The following is a 16,914-nucleotide window of genomic DNA, read 5'->3' as shown; positions in this document are numbered from 1 at the left end:
TCCGTCTACGGGTCCCCCTCTTCCCAGGTTGCGGCTCCGCGGCTTCTCTGCCGCTTTAGCCGCCGGACCGCCCGGGGGCTGGCTCTTATCGCCGGCAATTTTTTTTTCTTTCCTTTCTCTTCTCTCGTTTTTTTTCTTTCGGGCCTGTCCCCCTTGTCACGGACGCAGACCCTTAGACAATACCGTGACAACTAGAAAACAGAAACACAATGTATTTAGTTTTTTAAATATTTTTACTCATACTGAATTCAGTATAGAAAACTTTAAGTGATCAAACTTTTGTGTAGAACTGTTCTCGATGCCTTTCCTTTCACTACCAAACTGAGCAGCTGAAGAAATCAGTTACATTTCCAGACCTTTAATTGAATTCTGCTGCTAAAGAAAACTATACAAATTTATTGGTTGGTGTAAATTGAGCTGCCTAGCAACAAGAGCAACAAGTTTCAGCTAAGTAATATGACATAAACTAGTGATTGCCTCTGTGGCCATGAGTTTATGGAAGTAGGATATTTACCAGTGAGTGCTCTTCAGAGAAGAAACAGGAAGCCAGTCAAAATTAGATGATAAATAAAGTATAAATATGAATTCCTTAAAAGTATGCGCTTTTAAGTGTATGTTTTTGAGATGACTCAAATCAGCTTTTCATGTATGTTGACAAGCTTATTTTTTATTTATCAAATACTCTTTGAACGAAATGTTCAAGTAAAACATGAACCTGTGGGACAAATGGATTAGCAAAAGAAAAAAAAGTACCAATAAAACCTAAAGTTAAATCAACTAATAGGCGATTCACTTCATTTCATCTCATTTATCTCATTTTAGCCTAAAACATATTTTCACAGCTGTTCATAACACTGTATGTCAAAGCAACATTTTTGTGTTGATAACAGAAACATACATTACTCCAAAAAAATTTCCCAACATCTGAATTTGTTTCACTTTGTACAAAGTGATACTCAAAAGGCACATCTGTAGTGTGGCAAAACAGGGCTTTGATGTCAAGACTCCACGGAAATTGGTCCTACTGACTAACATTCATGGAGTTATGTGAGCACATGACACTACTCCATTCCTGATGAAAAGATAGCCTTGTAAAGTATAGGGGAAAATAGATCCAAACCCATCATGGTGGCTCCAAATTCATTTTGGAGGATTAAGATGACCTTTACAAAATTACATGCCAGAAGAAAGCAAAGCCATTCAGAGCTCTCAAAGGAAGTAAACTCATTCAAATGAAGAAATAACAAATGTCACACATTAGGTTTTGAGACTTCTGAGAAAGTTTTTATGATATTCTCCAAATAAGATCCAATATGCGCTTCAAACAGTGTGACTCAATCAAAAGATGCAATTTCAAAAGCAAATTTTAATTAATTTTTGATGCATTTTTGCTTGACTTTAATGGCTTTGTAGCTGTTATTCAAAAGTAACAAAACCATGCTGCCCTAGAACACACATTTGTACCGTTCCTTCATTATCAAAGCTGAATAATGGAATAATGTTCATCACTAAAGTTCAGTCTTCCTCTAGCAGAAAGGCTAAGTCAGCATTTTCTAAGAGAATTTCTTTTTGAGAATTTACAGAAGCAACATAAGTATCAATATTCACAGTGCAAACTCATATCTTTGTTCTGGTCTCTCTTGTTCGTTCTGTCTCTTTTTGAATTTCCTATAAAAGCTAAATTAGGTCTCAGAGGCACTGCACCACTAAACAAAGATCTCTTGTAGTCCATCGTAATGGAAGTACATATACTCAGGATGGAGATGTACCTAAAGGAGAGACTAAAGTGTCTCCATCCTCCAGTTCTCTCATCTCTAACACAGATATTTTCACCCCTTCTCTTCATGAAGTCCCTCACACTCATACATTTGTCCTTCCTCCTTATGGCCTTCTCATTCTCAGATGTGTAGACAGTTGAATTTACTCAACTGGGATAAAAACCTTTTCTGGCACAATGTGCTAAGCTGTTCCAGCATTTATGTAGGTAGCTCCAAAAGTAATGCCTCTTCTTTATTTCCATGGAAACTACAAGAGGTACAAAAAGCACAATAGCACTATTCGATAGAAAAAAAATTTCTCAGCTACAAAACACTATTTTTCAACATTCACCATCATTTGCTATGCATTTTTGTCAGCAAAGAACCAGAGCCTGCATGCCACATTCAGAAAAACTGGCACCAGCGGAGGTGCACCACTGTCGCTGTTACCATTGCTGCAATACACCACCCACCGCCTCACTGTGCTCACATCCACTGTTTGGTCTCCATTAACATTCAGCAAGCAACAATGAATGTCAATGGGTGACAATTTTTATTCATGGAGGAATTCTATTCCACACTTTTGCTTCATACGTACTTCCACGTCAGATGCAGTTTTGTCATACTGCCCCTCTGCTGCCATATGTTACACAGCAACAAAATGTAGTGGAATACTGGTGGAGGGGTTCGACCTCTACTGTCATGCCACTAGCATCCGCCTCTGATACTGTGGGCAAATCTGATAAAATAGGAGACAGTATGTTCAGAGCAGCCCTCATATATAATTCCTGCTACAGGTTCTTCAGAGATATATAGATTCAAAATAAACAGACTTTTTTTCAGTATCAAGACAGCTATTCTAAGAGTATACATGCACGGTCCAATCTGCAGCCTTATTATGACTTAATAACAAGTCAGTTCTGCTCTCCTTGTGATTCCCAGTCTACTGTAGCTAATAATAAAATTCTAACATTTACTTAACACCACAGGATTAAAAGGTATAGACAATTATAAAAATGTCTCATTACTGGAGATCAGAGATTTCATGGAGAGGGAAAGAAAAAAATGAAAAAATACCCCACAATGGCTATGAAAAAACAGAAATATTTTAAAGTTTTAAAATATTAAATGTACTGTGGAAACATAAAAAAAGGAATGTTGTATTCAGTTGAAAAGTCTAACATACAGACACATATATATTACTTGAAATTTGCTATTACAGATTAAATGGAGATTTATGATCACAACTTCAACTGGACATTGAGAAAACCTTCCTGACATACATCTAAAAAGGATTCCTTTGAACTAACTTTAGTACTGACAGAAAAATACAGAATAATGTTTCAGAACAACTGATTTATAATCCTAGGCTTCCTGCAATGCTTATGCACAACTCTATTTTTCAGCTCAATTTTCTATCACTGAAACTTTAAGAGTCTGGAATATGTCTGAATAGGTTTAAATATTTTTGATGGAAATGCCCCTGTAACTAGAAAATATACCATGACTGCTTATGAGAAGTCCGTAACACAGAGAGTCTCATGTTTGTATATTAGATTGCAAAGTTTATTGTAGCACATCGGATTCTCTTTATCTGATACAAAATTTAAATGCTTCTTTCATTCCTGCTGTGTTCTCTTTCTGTGTCTGGCAAATTCTTTAGAGTTCTGATAAAAATTTTTGAAGTTTGTAAAAGCAAACTCAAACTCTAACCACAAGAAGCAACTTGAACTGTTTTTCATATTTGCTATGTATAATACTATGTTAACATACTGTACTTCAGAGACAAACATCTTCTCTTAGTTTCACACTTAGCAAGTGAAATGATTTAGAATTAATGATAGATACAGAGCCTATAAACAGATTACAGATGTAGGTTCAACACCAGGTCGGTTAGTGACAGAACAAAATAAAAATGCCATGGCACTTGGTGGCCTGCTTGAAGTAAGCTGGTGGTCTCAATGCAGGCCTCAATGGACTTTGTTCATAAAACAGAAAAACAAAACCCACCGCAAAGCACTAATTGGCACCCCTGTTGACACTGTCAGTAGCAAGACCAAGGTTATAACGGCCACAGGAAAAGGGTCTTTCAAGGTCAGTGTTGAGGCACAATAGTGAAATGACATGGGAGAGAGACAGCCTCTGTGTCGTGGCCAGTTTGGCTCCTGGGATCTCATCTGCACCTAACAAGATCAACCCGACAAAGACTTTTGTTACATCCATGCAGCTATTCAAATGAAAAAAATAACACTTCTATAACAGGTTTTAAATCTTTGCAACTTACAGAAGAGCTATCAATCTGGAAACCTTTGCTAGTGAAGAATACATCACACGTGAAGGCATAGATAGCACTCTCTGCCTTAGAAAAATCCTTGCAAAAGTTTCAATTTAACCAATTTGACAAAATTCCATTGCACTTTATTGTAAAAAGCAAAGTTATTTACTTTATGGAATAAAGATGCTGACTGTCTCCACAATAGAAAGGGAACTATTACCTTCAAGTAGGAAGAAACAGACATGTTGGGAAGAAAACAAATGACACAAAATTACACCATATATTGGCTGTCTTGTACATAGAGTTGACAAACATCACTACAAAAACTATTCATTCATATGTGTAATTATAGGCAGCTCTAGTGTGGACAGATACAAGCTTATCTTCAACCTGCCTTTCTAAGCAGCACAGTACAGAAGGATCTTCTTCCTGTTGGCCATTTCTTTTTCGTTTGCCAATAAAACTCTACTTGTGATAAAAGCAGCTCCTGAAGAGAAGAAGCACCAAGACTACAAGACTGTGAGACATACTAAAGCAACAAATAACTCAGTGGATGTGTGGATTAATATTAATACTGCATATAAAATCTAAAGTTCTAAAAATGCAACTGCAGTGAAAATCAAAACCCATAATCATACATTCAAATGACTCTTAGAGCAAACAGTACCGGAAAATGGTATATTATTTCCTCTTTTTCCTCCTCACTGTAGACTGTAAAAATACATAGACATTTAAAGTAAATTTGTATGCTTATATGTGAACACATCTAGTGAAAACTAATGATTTTTTAAATTCAAAAAATGGTAAAATTTTATTTATTTTACATATAAAATATACTCAAATGCTTTAATTCTTTAACAGTCTTTTTATTAAGGAGTTTTTGAACCATCTTATGCATGAACATATCAAAATGTCACCCATTCCCTCATAAAATATGAATCAATCTATACACACATCTAAAATATAAAACTTTTTCACTTGTCTCCCTAAAGTAAGTAAAAAATTTATGATGATTTGGTAGTCCATAAAATAACATAATTGTCGACATTTAGACAGTGATCACCATTTTTACAGAAATAACTTCATTACTTAAAAATAATTCATAAAGAATTTATGTTATTCTTAATAGAAAAATAGAAGTATTTCCTTTGATACATTATGAAAAATTGCAATATGCATTTAATAGCATTTCCTTTTTTGAAATGATTTTATCCCATTGCTCATTTCTGCCCAAAAGATAATGTAGGTTAACACTGGGTCAAAATCTGATGCATTCCCAAACATTTCAATACCAGCATAAAGACTTTTCTCTGAGACATATAACCTTCTTTAGCTCAGCTGATCCTGAGAATGGATGAAATAGATGTTAACAGATGACAGCTTGGCTCTCTGCCTGTTTTATGCTTAGGACTTACAGAAAACTACGGGGGGGAGGTGGGAAAGCAGAGAATTCATGTAAATGAAACTCCTACACTACCAGAGTAGTTTTCCGAAAATTCAGATTTCCTTTTCGTAGTATAGAGAATTCTGTGATCATTTGCTTCTGTAATGAACTCTGCAGGGTTGCTACAGAAGGGAAAGAAAATCAGGGGCAGATACTTAAAAAACCACCCTGGTCTTGGAAAAATGGAGAGCATCATAACAGCATTCTTGGTTTCTCTTTATTTTCTGAGCATGGAGAAAGGATTTAAAAGCATTGTTTCTATTTAAATATAATTTAAAAATATTTTGCTGTTATTTGGCAGGACATTATCTCTTCAGCATTACATGTTTACACTGTCTCAAAAAGCCTATTAGAAGAAGTAGGTGTAGTAGAATGTTTTCTCAAAAAAAAAAAAAAGAAAGAAAAAAGAAAAAAACCAAACCAAAAACACAACTCCAAAAAACACACAGTAACCAAAACCATCAAAGACACAGGCAAATTCTTTTACCATGCAAGAGAAAGAGCAGATGCTGGCAACCAGGCAGTACACAAGGGAAGCAGAGATTCATCTCTCAGGCACCTCTTCTATCTCCAAGGCTACAGGCACACAAATGTAATAGAGGTACATGATGGAGATGTGCCCAAGTCAGGTTATAATAGGTTCTTTATTTCATTCCTACAGCATATCCCAGACAAAAAAAAAAAAAAAAAAAAAAAAAAAAAAAAAAAAAAAAAAAAAAAAAAACACCTTTCTTTAAGGAAAAAAAAAAGAGTGAAAGGGGCAAAACATTCTGTACTACAGGGACATGTATCATGATCTAATGAACTAACAAGAATGAAACTTAGTGTCAAGGAGCTTTCTGTGAGTACTGCTTTTTAACTACAGTAGCTGAAAAAATAGAGTAAGAATGAGAGACAGAAAAATACATGAAAGCTAGGAAAAAAACACAAAACGAACAAGCAAACACATTTGCTTTGATCAAGAGTTTTAAAAGATCAGGTTTGGATGTATTTTGTAAATGACATTTTAATTTTGCAAATGACTAACTTGGCTGAAACACAGTGAATGCCAAGCTCTTACAGACAACTTACATAACTGTGTATGTGACGTTCCAACTTCTAACACTCTTGAGTAGCAGAGCTCGGGATATACATAGTGAAATGAATGGGAGTGGATTTCTAATGTTAGCATTTAGCTGAATGCCAAATAGATTGAAGTCCTATGACAACAAATATAAATGCAACACCAAGTAATAGAAGCAGTACAGGGAATACATTCATATCGTGTATTCAATTTTTTTTTTATTTTACTCTTTCTATTAGTCCCACTTCTCTCTTTCTTTATTTCTAAAATTATGCCCACTGTAGTTAACTCAGCCTCCAACAAGTGGAAATTGAGGAGACCAGTACTTCGAAGATTGGGACTGTTCTCATCACACCCAGATCTCCACAAAACAAACCAAGTCAAACCAACCTTCTCCTCATCCTTCCTTTTCATATACTTTTCCTTCACATTTCAAAATTTTTCTTCCAGGTCACTATCCTTTTTTTGAAACAGCGTAATTTTGAAGTGGTTTTTTTTTCCCTTCTTTCTTCTCATCTTGTCTTGCACTTGTTTAAATTCCCTCTTGAAATCATATATTTTTCTCCTTCAGTTTTACGATGCAATTGACATAGTGTTTCTGCCCCATATTCTGCTGAGGCCTGAAAATGACATGCTGCAAAAAGTCTTATTTAGTGGGAGTGCTGTGAAGGACAGAACACTAGAGATTGTAGCAATTGCTGATTTAGAACACATCTTGGTTCAGATGCTCATAACAAAAGCATTTGATTTTTTACAAAATTAAATACTGGAATTTTGGCAAGCTCCAATCAAATAATAAACAGAAGAAAGGAACTTCTGTATAGGGCCATGAAATATAATTGTGCAAGTTCTCTTCCCTCTTGTCCTCTGAACTCAAGGTGATGTTATTGTTTAGCTCCGTCATCTAAATCGTTAGACTGTAAATAACCAATGTGCCATATTAGCCCATTAGGTTTATAGCAAAATGTTTGAGCTAAGTCTGTAGGGAATTATGTTTCAAAATTAAAGATACAGCTTGGATCAACTACAACTCAACTCTGCAGAGAGACTTTACTCTTCTGATGTGTACATACACCATAAAGTGTATTTCCTTGAAACACATATATGAACAATTTCTCAAGAAATCTTTGTGTGATAATCACTGCTTCTCAAAATGTTTAAGTAGATATCCCACACACAGTCTTACAGAAGATTTTGTTTAAATTAATTATGAATTAAGTTATGGACAGTAGCTTCCAGTTACTTTTGAAATTTCATCTTTGACATAGCAGCAGCTGCAGAAATACTAATAAAGGCTTTATTTTCAATCCACAACAATAAAGAATTTAATTTCATAAACACATAGTAGTGCAGAGGTGTTAACGTTTTTTAAGCTATTGAACAATCCATGGCTTGAATTATTTTGAATGGGTGTTAATGAAAAATTCTTGATATTTACTGACATTGTTTTAATCTTCCTGCTTAATCATTTGACAGATTAATAGAATAAGAATTTTCCAAAATCAGATATGGTTAGGGAGAAACCAGCATATATCTACAATCGTGAGTCCTCAGTAAAGTGTATCCCAATAAAATAAATGTAATCTGTTCTGTATGTGGCTTTAGGGCATTCTATCTTAAGATTCTAGGTGTAACTTTAGGTTATTTAGAAGACACAGACTTTTGAATAAGATTAACAAAGATGTTGCTTCTTTTGAATTTTCCAATATATAGTAACATTAATTTAAAATGCAAATTTCCCACAATTATAGTTGATACATATAATAAATATTATTAAGATAATAATATAAAGATAATAAGGTTTAAAAGTGCAGCTGATCTTTCTTGTAGCACATTTCTACATGTACTGATATAAAGTGAATGGGTTATGTCATAAGAGGCGAAGGGAAGACTGGTTTGCTGTCAGACTGCTAACAACATGCTCTTGCAAAATTTTTTACAAATACATTGAAATAAAATAATGACAGTTTGAGTATAAATATCTAAACAAACTAAAATAAGCTCTGCTTGATCATCATTGGAACTTTCTCCAAAACTAAAGTTTCCTCTCTTCACAAAAGTTGGATGACTGAATGGTGCTGTGCCTTATTAATTAATACACTTCTCTAGTGCCATTGCTTCTCTGTGCCACTAGACTGTGCTACATTTGTTCATTTCTGTGTTCCCACCCTATATGAATATCTGGACTCAATTTCTGTGCATGGTCTCTCCTTTCTTTCAGCCAACTCCAGTTATTTATTGACTCTATTCTTTGCACAAATATTGTGCAAAATCCCCCAAATGTTGAAGTAAGCAATGCGTTTTCATAGCCACTTTGCTGCTTCATTCTTCTTCCAGACAGACAAATATAAAAAGAAACAATAAGGCACCTGTTTCACTACTCAGTTGGGATCTGAAATGTAACATTTGCTTTCAGTTTTTTCCATCTTGCTTTCGGAAACAAAATCAGTGCTGCACTGTTGAAGTATAAAAGTGATAACGGAAAGAGTTGCTAGCAATGTGGCAAAAAGCAGTTTTCCAAAGGACTCCTCTGGCAGGCCCTTAATTTAAGAAGTTTACGGGAAGCAGTTTATCATCTAGTAAAACAGCATATTTGTCAAGAAGGAAAGAGAAGACAATACAGACAAATTTCTTTAAGAAACATTTTCACCAAATGCTGTTCATTTTATATATATATATATAGAGAGAGAGAGCTAATATATTAAGTTCATATATTAATATATTGATGATCTTCTCCAGGAAAGATTCTCAGTACCAAAAAATCTTTCAGAAAATGATTTGTTCCATACTTTTCACTCAGGTAGCTAACAGGAACATGCCACTGACTCCGGGGAGGAGTCTGTAGTTTCCAGTCATTCTTCAATGTGTAACATATGCTGAATATATACCCTCCCCTCAACTACTCAATTGGATAAAGCCTATTGCACTTAACCTCCTATCATAATAGAAATGGTAATTTAAGTGTTATTTATTTATAAACAGCCTTGTCTTCATTTTTTATGCTTTAAGTTTATTTTAGGAGAACAATAATTTCATCTGAGACCAAAATTATCCTCCTCCAAAACATAGTATGCTACCCCCTTGACAGCTCATTCTTTTGACAGCACATTGAACTGCAATTTTAGAACTTCTTTGTCTTCTTTTGATCTAATTTTTCTTCCCCTCTGTGAACACCTACACTGAAAAAAACTCATAATTCATATTATTTGTAATAAAGTTAAATACATTTTTAGTGTAAAGGATTGCCTTAAAGATTGGAAAAATTAAATGCAATGAGAAAGTATGTCTTGTTTGGAAGTGTTACACTGAAGAACAAAGTCATTCTTAGATTAACAAAGCAGAGACAAAAATCTTGAAGATAAATTTTGATATGAAGATTTTCTTGTTTTGTTCAGGAAACTTTCGAAGTGATCATGTAAAACTAAGGGGAATGAATTAACTGGAATACTACCCCTTCTATGAGGAGAAAATGCATTAAAGACTGACTTTGTAATAATCATAAAAACTAATTTTAAACTATACTACTTTTTTTAGACATGCTAAAATGTTCGTTATCTCATATAGCATATTCTTGCCTAAATATATGATGAATGTATGTATTCTCTTACATAGAATTAAGCCTTTTTTTTAAGCCAGCAGCAGCGCTGTGTTCAGAATAAACATAGCAATTAAAGTGATTTATTAACAATTGGTTAGAAAATGATGTTTTGAAATACTTTTTTATACTTCAGCATTAGCTTAGAAAACAAGTAGCATATTTACTGACATCTCTTTCCAGCAAATACAGATTTCCAGCCGAGCCAACAGCTATATTTGAGCACCAAGGAGATCAAGGTAGTTAAGAGTAGAAGTTCATTTTATGGAGATGCCAGGGAAACAATCACTAAACCTTTCTAATGATTCATTATTATTATTATTATTATTTTACAATTACAAAACAGTGGGTTTCAAAGGGACACAGAACAAACAGGCTCAAATTTAGCTTGCCCTATTTATGTGTCTAGCTCCCATCAAATCTAACTGAACTGCTTGCATAAACAAGGCCCATGATAACAGAAAAACTCTTTCAAAATGAGATTGTCAAGCAACCACAGTTGCTTGATGTTTACTCTTTAATGAGTATGTGGGTTTTAGTTTTAAATGTACATGATTAAATTCCAGATAAACATATGATTTTTAAAATGTACTGCATTTTTGTGCAGTAGTAAAGCCGTTGATCTTCCTTAAAAATTCTATAGATGCATTGTAATTGCCAATTCATCAAAATAATTCATCATCAACATCATAATAACCACATTTATGTCAAACTGAATTAGCTTATATACTTGTATCAGAGGCAGAAACAGCTGTCATTCTGTTTGCATAAATTTCCAGCCGAATGTGTCTGGCAAAGTTAAGCATGAGTATTTCTTTAAAAAATATAGCTCCGGCATACACAGAGACAGCAGAAATACAGAGGGCCGTACTTCTCATCCACAGGACCACTCAGTGAGCGAGCATTCCTCAGTTAAATGATAATCAGCCATGATCATAGCTGTGTTTTATTCTCAATCCCAAGCATAAACGGGGTTTTGAATATACTTATGAAAGGAATATTAGAAACAAACAGGAAAATGGCACAATCTAAAAATGCACCCTCTGTCTGCCACCCTCAGTGACACCGCCTGATGGCTTATTCTCAAAGCTGCACTACAGACTTTGCCCAGACTGCAAACAGAATCTGAAGGAAAAACAGCACTGAACTTTATAAACACAAAGCACAGGGAACAACATTTTGACATCTATAGTTTGTCTATGAAAGTCATTATGGAAAGCCCCAACTGTGCTAAATGCTCAAAGCTGTTAAAATTACTCTTTAAAGAAACTGATTTTAAATTCAAATGTATCAGGTTCTATAAAATTTACACTCTGGTTGAAGTTAATTTAACAGGTTTATTACTAAGCTCAACATCAAGAGATTAAGGACTTTAAAGTGTAAAACAACGCACAATACTAATGCACGATTGTTATCTCCTGATTCTGTATAGTGCTTGAGTATTTTAACAGGTTTTTTTTCTTCTAAATCTACATACAGTTACTTATGCAACTCAACTATTTAGCCTGATTTACCATAAATGCCGTTATAACACCTGTGGCTTCCCTCATTAAGTGCCCAATAGATAGGGTTGTGGGTTGAAAGGGCAGCATATGGGCTACAAAAGTGCTAGTTAACATAACCCATTATAATGGTGCACTGGTAAAGCTCATTCCTATTCATCTGATGATTAGTTCAATCAATATTTACTCCTGTGTGCTTCTTTTGTCTTCAGCTACAAAGCATGCATTCTTCAATTTCATAGCACAGTCCTTGTTTGTGAATTTGTCACATTATTTCAGAGGAAGGAAAACAATTTCCTGGATAGCTTGGGAATCACTCACTCCTTTGATTTTGCTTTCCTGTGTCAGGCGACCAGTGTCCTTACCACCGTGGATCCTAGTTCCTCAAACTGCTTAATAACACGCAGTGCTGTTGAAGATATACTTCATCCACGCATTTCTTAATACGCATATTGCAGTATCCATGATAACACCCTACAGGCATTCCACTAGGTATTGCATTTTAATCAGAAATTCTGACATCCGATTTACTCAAAACATACCTATTTTTTGTTTCCAATATATTTTCCCCCATATTGATGTATCTTAAATCACAAAAGACAAATCAAGTAATCTTTTAACATAACCGTGACTGAATTGTTAAAGGGGTAAATTATACCGATTTATTGTTGATCGCTGTATTTATTTGTAAGAGGCCAATAGTGCATGTCAGACATTTTCTGTATCACAAAAAGAGAAGTTATTTCCAGCTAACACATGCTATATCTTTATAGTTTTAAAATTAATCACCATACTACATACAGGTCACCAGATTTCTAGTAATCAAAACTCATTTTAGCATTAGAAAATATTTTTTTCTAATTTTTTAAAGTAAAAATTCCTAAGATAACGAAACAGATAGATGGTTGTATATAAAGAAGCTTCAATATGCTCTCCCTCCCCCCACCCAAACACTCTAGCATGATACAACAATGAAATATAAACAAAGAAATATAAATGCACAACACCCTTTTGGAATCTAAATGTAATGTAATTCAACATCAAGCATTACAGAAGTATAAATAGACTTTCATGCTTCAGACTTGTTTATTCCAAACAGAGATCTGTGACTCTATATGAAAAATAGATGTTTGTATTTTCTACCATGTAACGTAGTACCAGTTCGTTACTGACTCGTTATTTTCTAAGCATTTACTGACACTTATTAAAAATTGACCTGCAAAGGCCTAACACCAGAAACTTCATTTCCATTACATTTCAAGGAGTCTCAGTGAAGTCAAATAATGTTCTTCAGGTAAGTACCAGTCGGGTGCACCATGCTGTGATGACAAATAGGTTTTGGTGTCATGGGGTAGGGTACTAAGTCTGTCAAAAATCAGCACTGCTTCCATTTTACCACATTTGCTTTAAATAGTCAGTGCATCTTTCTCATTTCTTCATTGGTACTTTTTTGGACAATCATGCTATCTGTTCCAAATTTGGCTGCATTTCTTATTCCTGGAATAACTTCTGAAACAGATTCATTTGCCTTAATGATTATATCAAGATTTCCTGCACTCCTCTATTAAATTAAGGGGAACTTACATATTTCTCAGTTGTCCAGACTATCAGTATATGTTACTTAATAACCTCTCTTAGCAATACTGCAGATAGGTTTTGTTTGATTCATGCTTTCCTAGTTGCTTATAAATATTTCAGGGATGTTAGGAAAACAGAATAACTCTATAACATTATGTAATCTGTATCATTTTTCAGTCCTGACACCAACATAAGCAAGCTACACAGAAAAACTTCTCCAGACACCTTGGCTTTGGGGTGTTGAGTTCCACTTTGAAATATAAAACTCTTTTGCAAGATTCTGAAATAGCTTCAAGCTTTTCTGAAAAGCTTGAATACTACTTCAATAAAAGGGCTACTCCATGCGATTGTTTTAATATCACTTTCACAGACCAAATTATTGTGATCACATACTGTTTTTATGTGCATACAGGTAACAAGTGCCCATATTAGGCAATTTGAAATAATTTTTAGCAACTTGTTAACTATATGTTTGCATCTCAGCTGAATTACGTAAATCATTCACTAACTTAACAGCTTTAACTGCACAAATGAGATGTTTTTCATAAATTTTCTACACTCCTTAGCCCCTCACAAGATTTTGAGGGGAGTAGGATGGATGGGAAGGCCGTTGCAAATTTTTTTTTTTTAAATCTACATCCTACATTTATAGAGGCAAAGCCACCAACTTCCTACGTTTCCATTCCTGGTTCAGAGGGAGAGACAGGGACCTGGTCTGACCACAACAGCACCAGCAGGTCGAGTGCTCAGCCTCCTGCACCAGACCGTTGTTTAGCTGCAAATCAGCATGTTTGTGCTTCCTCAGAAGAATGTAAGCCAGAGTTAGAGGAGAGGGTCATCATTCTGAATACGACGTGACCATAAATGCAGTGTCACAGCATTAGCGGTGCTACCAGAGGATGGGATGGCGGCAGCCCCTGCCCAGTGCCTGGTGTGCAGCAGGCAGTGGGTAGCACAGGATGGACCTTTTGGGCAGCTCTTCGGCCTCTATCTCCAATGTGGAGCCGATAAGCGACCGCAGCAATGCCTGCACACCCCCAGCTTCTTGGGCTGGGAGCATCAGCTGCTGCTTGGAGAGATCACAGCCTGGCCAGGAAAGCCTGGGTGAAAACCTCGATCATACAAGAGTGCTTCTTCCTCCAGACCCAACAGCGAGTCTAACAACTAAACTCATTCATTAAACCCTTAGCAAAGATGTTTATAGCTGTCTAAAAGCATTAATTTACAGAAGCTCAGAATCTATTTATTACGATATTTATTTCATTTATTTGGCAAGCCACAAATGCGATGGACAGATATTCTATTAGCATACAGTGTTCTTGTCCATTTCATGGGGTGTAAAGCACTGCTCTCATCTTGATGAGAGAAGTGATGAAGTAGTCAGTGACTAAAGAGGTATTTTACAACAGCGACTTCTGCACAAGGCTGAAAGTTGACTGCTTGCTCTCTCTCCCCTCCACCCTGACACCTTTTCTTCTCCCCACCCATATGTTCCCAAGCCTAAGCAAAATGCAGACGCAAACACGCACCCTTCAAGCTACAGCACCATCCTTCTGTACGGACTGCTGTGGACAGTGCAGCGCAGCCCTGTGGGGAGGTGCCTCCAGGTGTGCTGCGGTCCTGCTCCCCGCTTCTTGCGAAGGAAAGCATCAGAAAAACAAGGACACCGCTTGGCCTGCAGCATGGTGGGAAGGAGGCCGAGGCAACACAAGAAGTGGGGCTGCTCCCACGGAGAGCGGATGAGCACGTTTCAAAAGAAACTCAAGACCCACGGACTGGCTCTGCTCATACTGGAGGCACGTCATTTAAAAAAAGGAAGAAAAAAAAAAAAAAAAAAAAAGCTGCAATGGGGGGGGGGGGGGGGGAGTATACAGATTTGAGTTTTTTTCCTCTTAGTTTCCTGCTGCTCTTATGAAAGAAATACTGTTTAGCAAGTTCATGCCAGATACTCTAAAGCGCACACCCTCTTTTCTTGGAAAGGGGAGGGAAAGAGCTTTTTTGTTTCTCTGCACTAAACATCGAAGTTACAGTTTCTATTAAGAAAAATCAGACACGCGTGGTTGTTAACTCTGCTCGCGCGTGCAGCTGAAGGAGTGGATAACGTGCAAGATGAAATCCTATCTATAAGTTGTTCCTAGCATCTTCGCCCCTGATCATTACACAGAATGTGCACACCACGGGGCTGTCACTCGCGAGTGCGTTCGGCTCCTCGTGAGCTGTCCTCGTCCGGCCGCATACACCGAGGAAGCCCACTTTGCGCCCCATTATCGCCCGTGGGGCGAGGCATGCAACTGGACAGAAGGACGGAGGCGGAGGAGGTGCGTGACTCCCGCGGGTACGCGGGGCTGTTCATCCCACCTCTGCTCGTTTGATCCATGAAAAAGGGTCACGAAGAGCCTGTCCCTGAGACTCGGGGAAACAACAGTCCCCCACGACAGGTCCGGAGTGGGGGACGCAGCACGCAGCCCCCCGGCCCCTGCGGCCCTTCCGCACGAACGCCCCGTGCCTGGAGTGACCCCAGCTATGGGGATGCTTTGCGCTCCTCCGTGCAGAGGATGAGGTTCTGGCTGCCCTCGGCAAGGGGAATGAGAGACGGGGACGGAACGGGGCTGCGCAGGAGGCTCTCGCTCGGGGAACCACAGAGGAAAACTGCGGGCAGAGTGAGGGGGTCCCGGGAGGCGCTTTCTCCGCGTCCCATCAGCAGTCCCCGAGGAGGCACCGCCTGAGGAGCCGCGCGAAGCCATGAAAAGTCCGGAGAACAACTTTTTGGAAGGGGAGGGGGAACAGCTCCCCTTGCGAGCAGCGAACCGCGACCAAGGGGCAGGCGGGCCCTGCGGTTCGGACTCTGCAGCGGGAGAGCGCGCTCGTCGGAGTCACGGGGACGGTTTGGAGAGGGGGGAAGGGGGGGAGGGCTTCAAGGCGCACACATCGCCCATCACTTCCCTTCCTCCCTGCCCTCTGCGGCCCAGGGCGGCGCCGCGCTTCTTCTCGCGCGGTGCCCACGGAGAGCACTTCGGGCTGACCCCGCGGCTGCGAGCAGCGCACGCCCCGCAGCCACGCTGGCCGGGGAGGCGCGACCCACCAACTTTCTGCCCCGGGCCTCCGCCTCTCACAAAGCCTCCTCCCCGGCCCCCCTCCTCAGCAGAGACCCAATCTCCCTCCGCCGGCCCGCTTACCTCGCATGGTGTTGGCGAATCCCCGCTCCGCGCAGTCATGAAGCTGGGAGCCCGGGAACCGCACCACGAAAATCCCGTCTCAGCACCCGCGGAGGCGGCAGCCGCCGCGGCTCTGCTCTGTCGGGAAAACCATCCCTCCCAGGCGGCTCCGCGGGGCGCGGCTCCGCGGGCTGCCCGCCGCCGGGCGCGCTCCTCGCCCGCCCGCCCTCCGCGGAGCTCGGCGGGGTTCGGCGGTGCCGCGGCTGGCTGTCGACAGGCAGGGGAGGGGGAAGGAACTGAGTTACGTTAAAAATAAAGGAAAACACACAAACACAGACAGACAGGAAAAAGAGGAGGAAGAAAAGCGAGGAGGGCTGCAGGGCTGGCGGAGCATGTGCGCTTTCACATGACACCCGCGCCCCCTCAGCAGCTCCCCGGTGCGGATTTCCACCGCGTAGCGACAGGGACTCAGCGCAGAGCGGGAGAAAGACCAAGGGAAGACGCGGCCGAGCGGCTTATAGCGGGGGGCGGGCGGCGCCGCCGGC

The 16,914-nt window shown here is 38.8% G+C and overlaps 1 protein-coding gene across 1 annotated transcript in view; it reads right to left on the bottom strand.

The window, feature by feature from the left end:
* Positions 1-16,845, bottom strand: part of RORB (RAR related orphan receptor B) — a 149,824-nt gene extending 132,979 nt beyond the window's left edge. Inside the window, exon 1 of the mRNA XM_021381267.1 lies at positions 16,391-16,845. Coding sequence (XP_021236942.1) covers positions 16,391-16,397 — 7 coding nt within the window. The 5' untranslated portion in view covers positions 16,398-16,845. The remainder of the gene's footprint in view (positions 1-16,390) is intronic.

This window comes from Numida meleagris, chromosome Z, assembly GCF_002078875.1.
Source record: "Numida meleagris isolate 19003 breed g44 Domestic line chromosome Z, NumMel1.0, whole genome shotgun sequence".
In the NCBI taxonomy this organism is placed as follows: domain Eukaryota; kingdom Metazoa; phylum Chordata; class Aves; order Galliformes; family Numididae; genus Numida; species Numida meleagris.
Note: the sequence above shows the minus strand (reverse complement) of the source record. Positions and strands in the feature narration are given on the sequence as shown.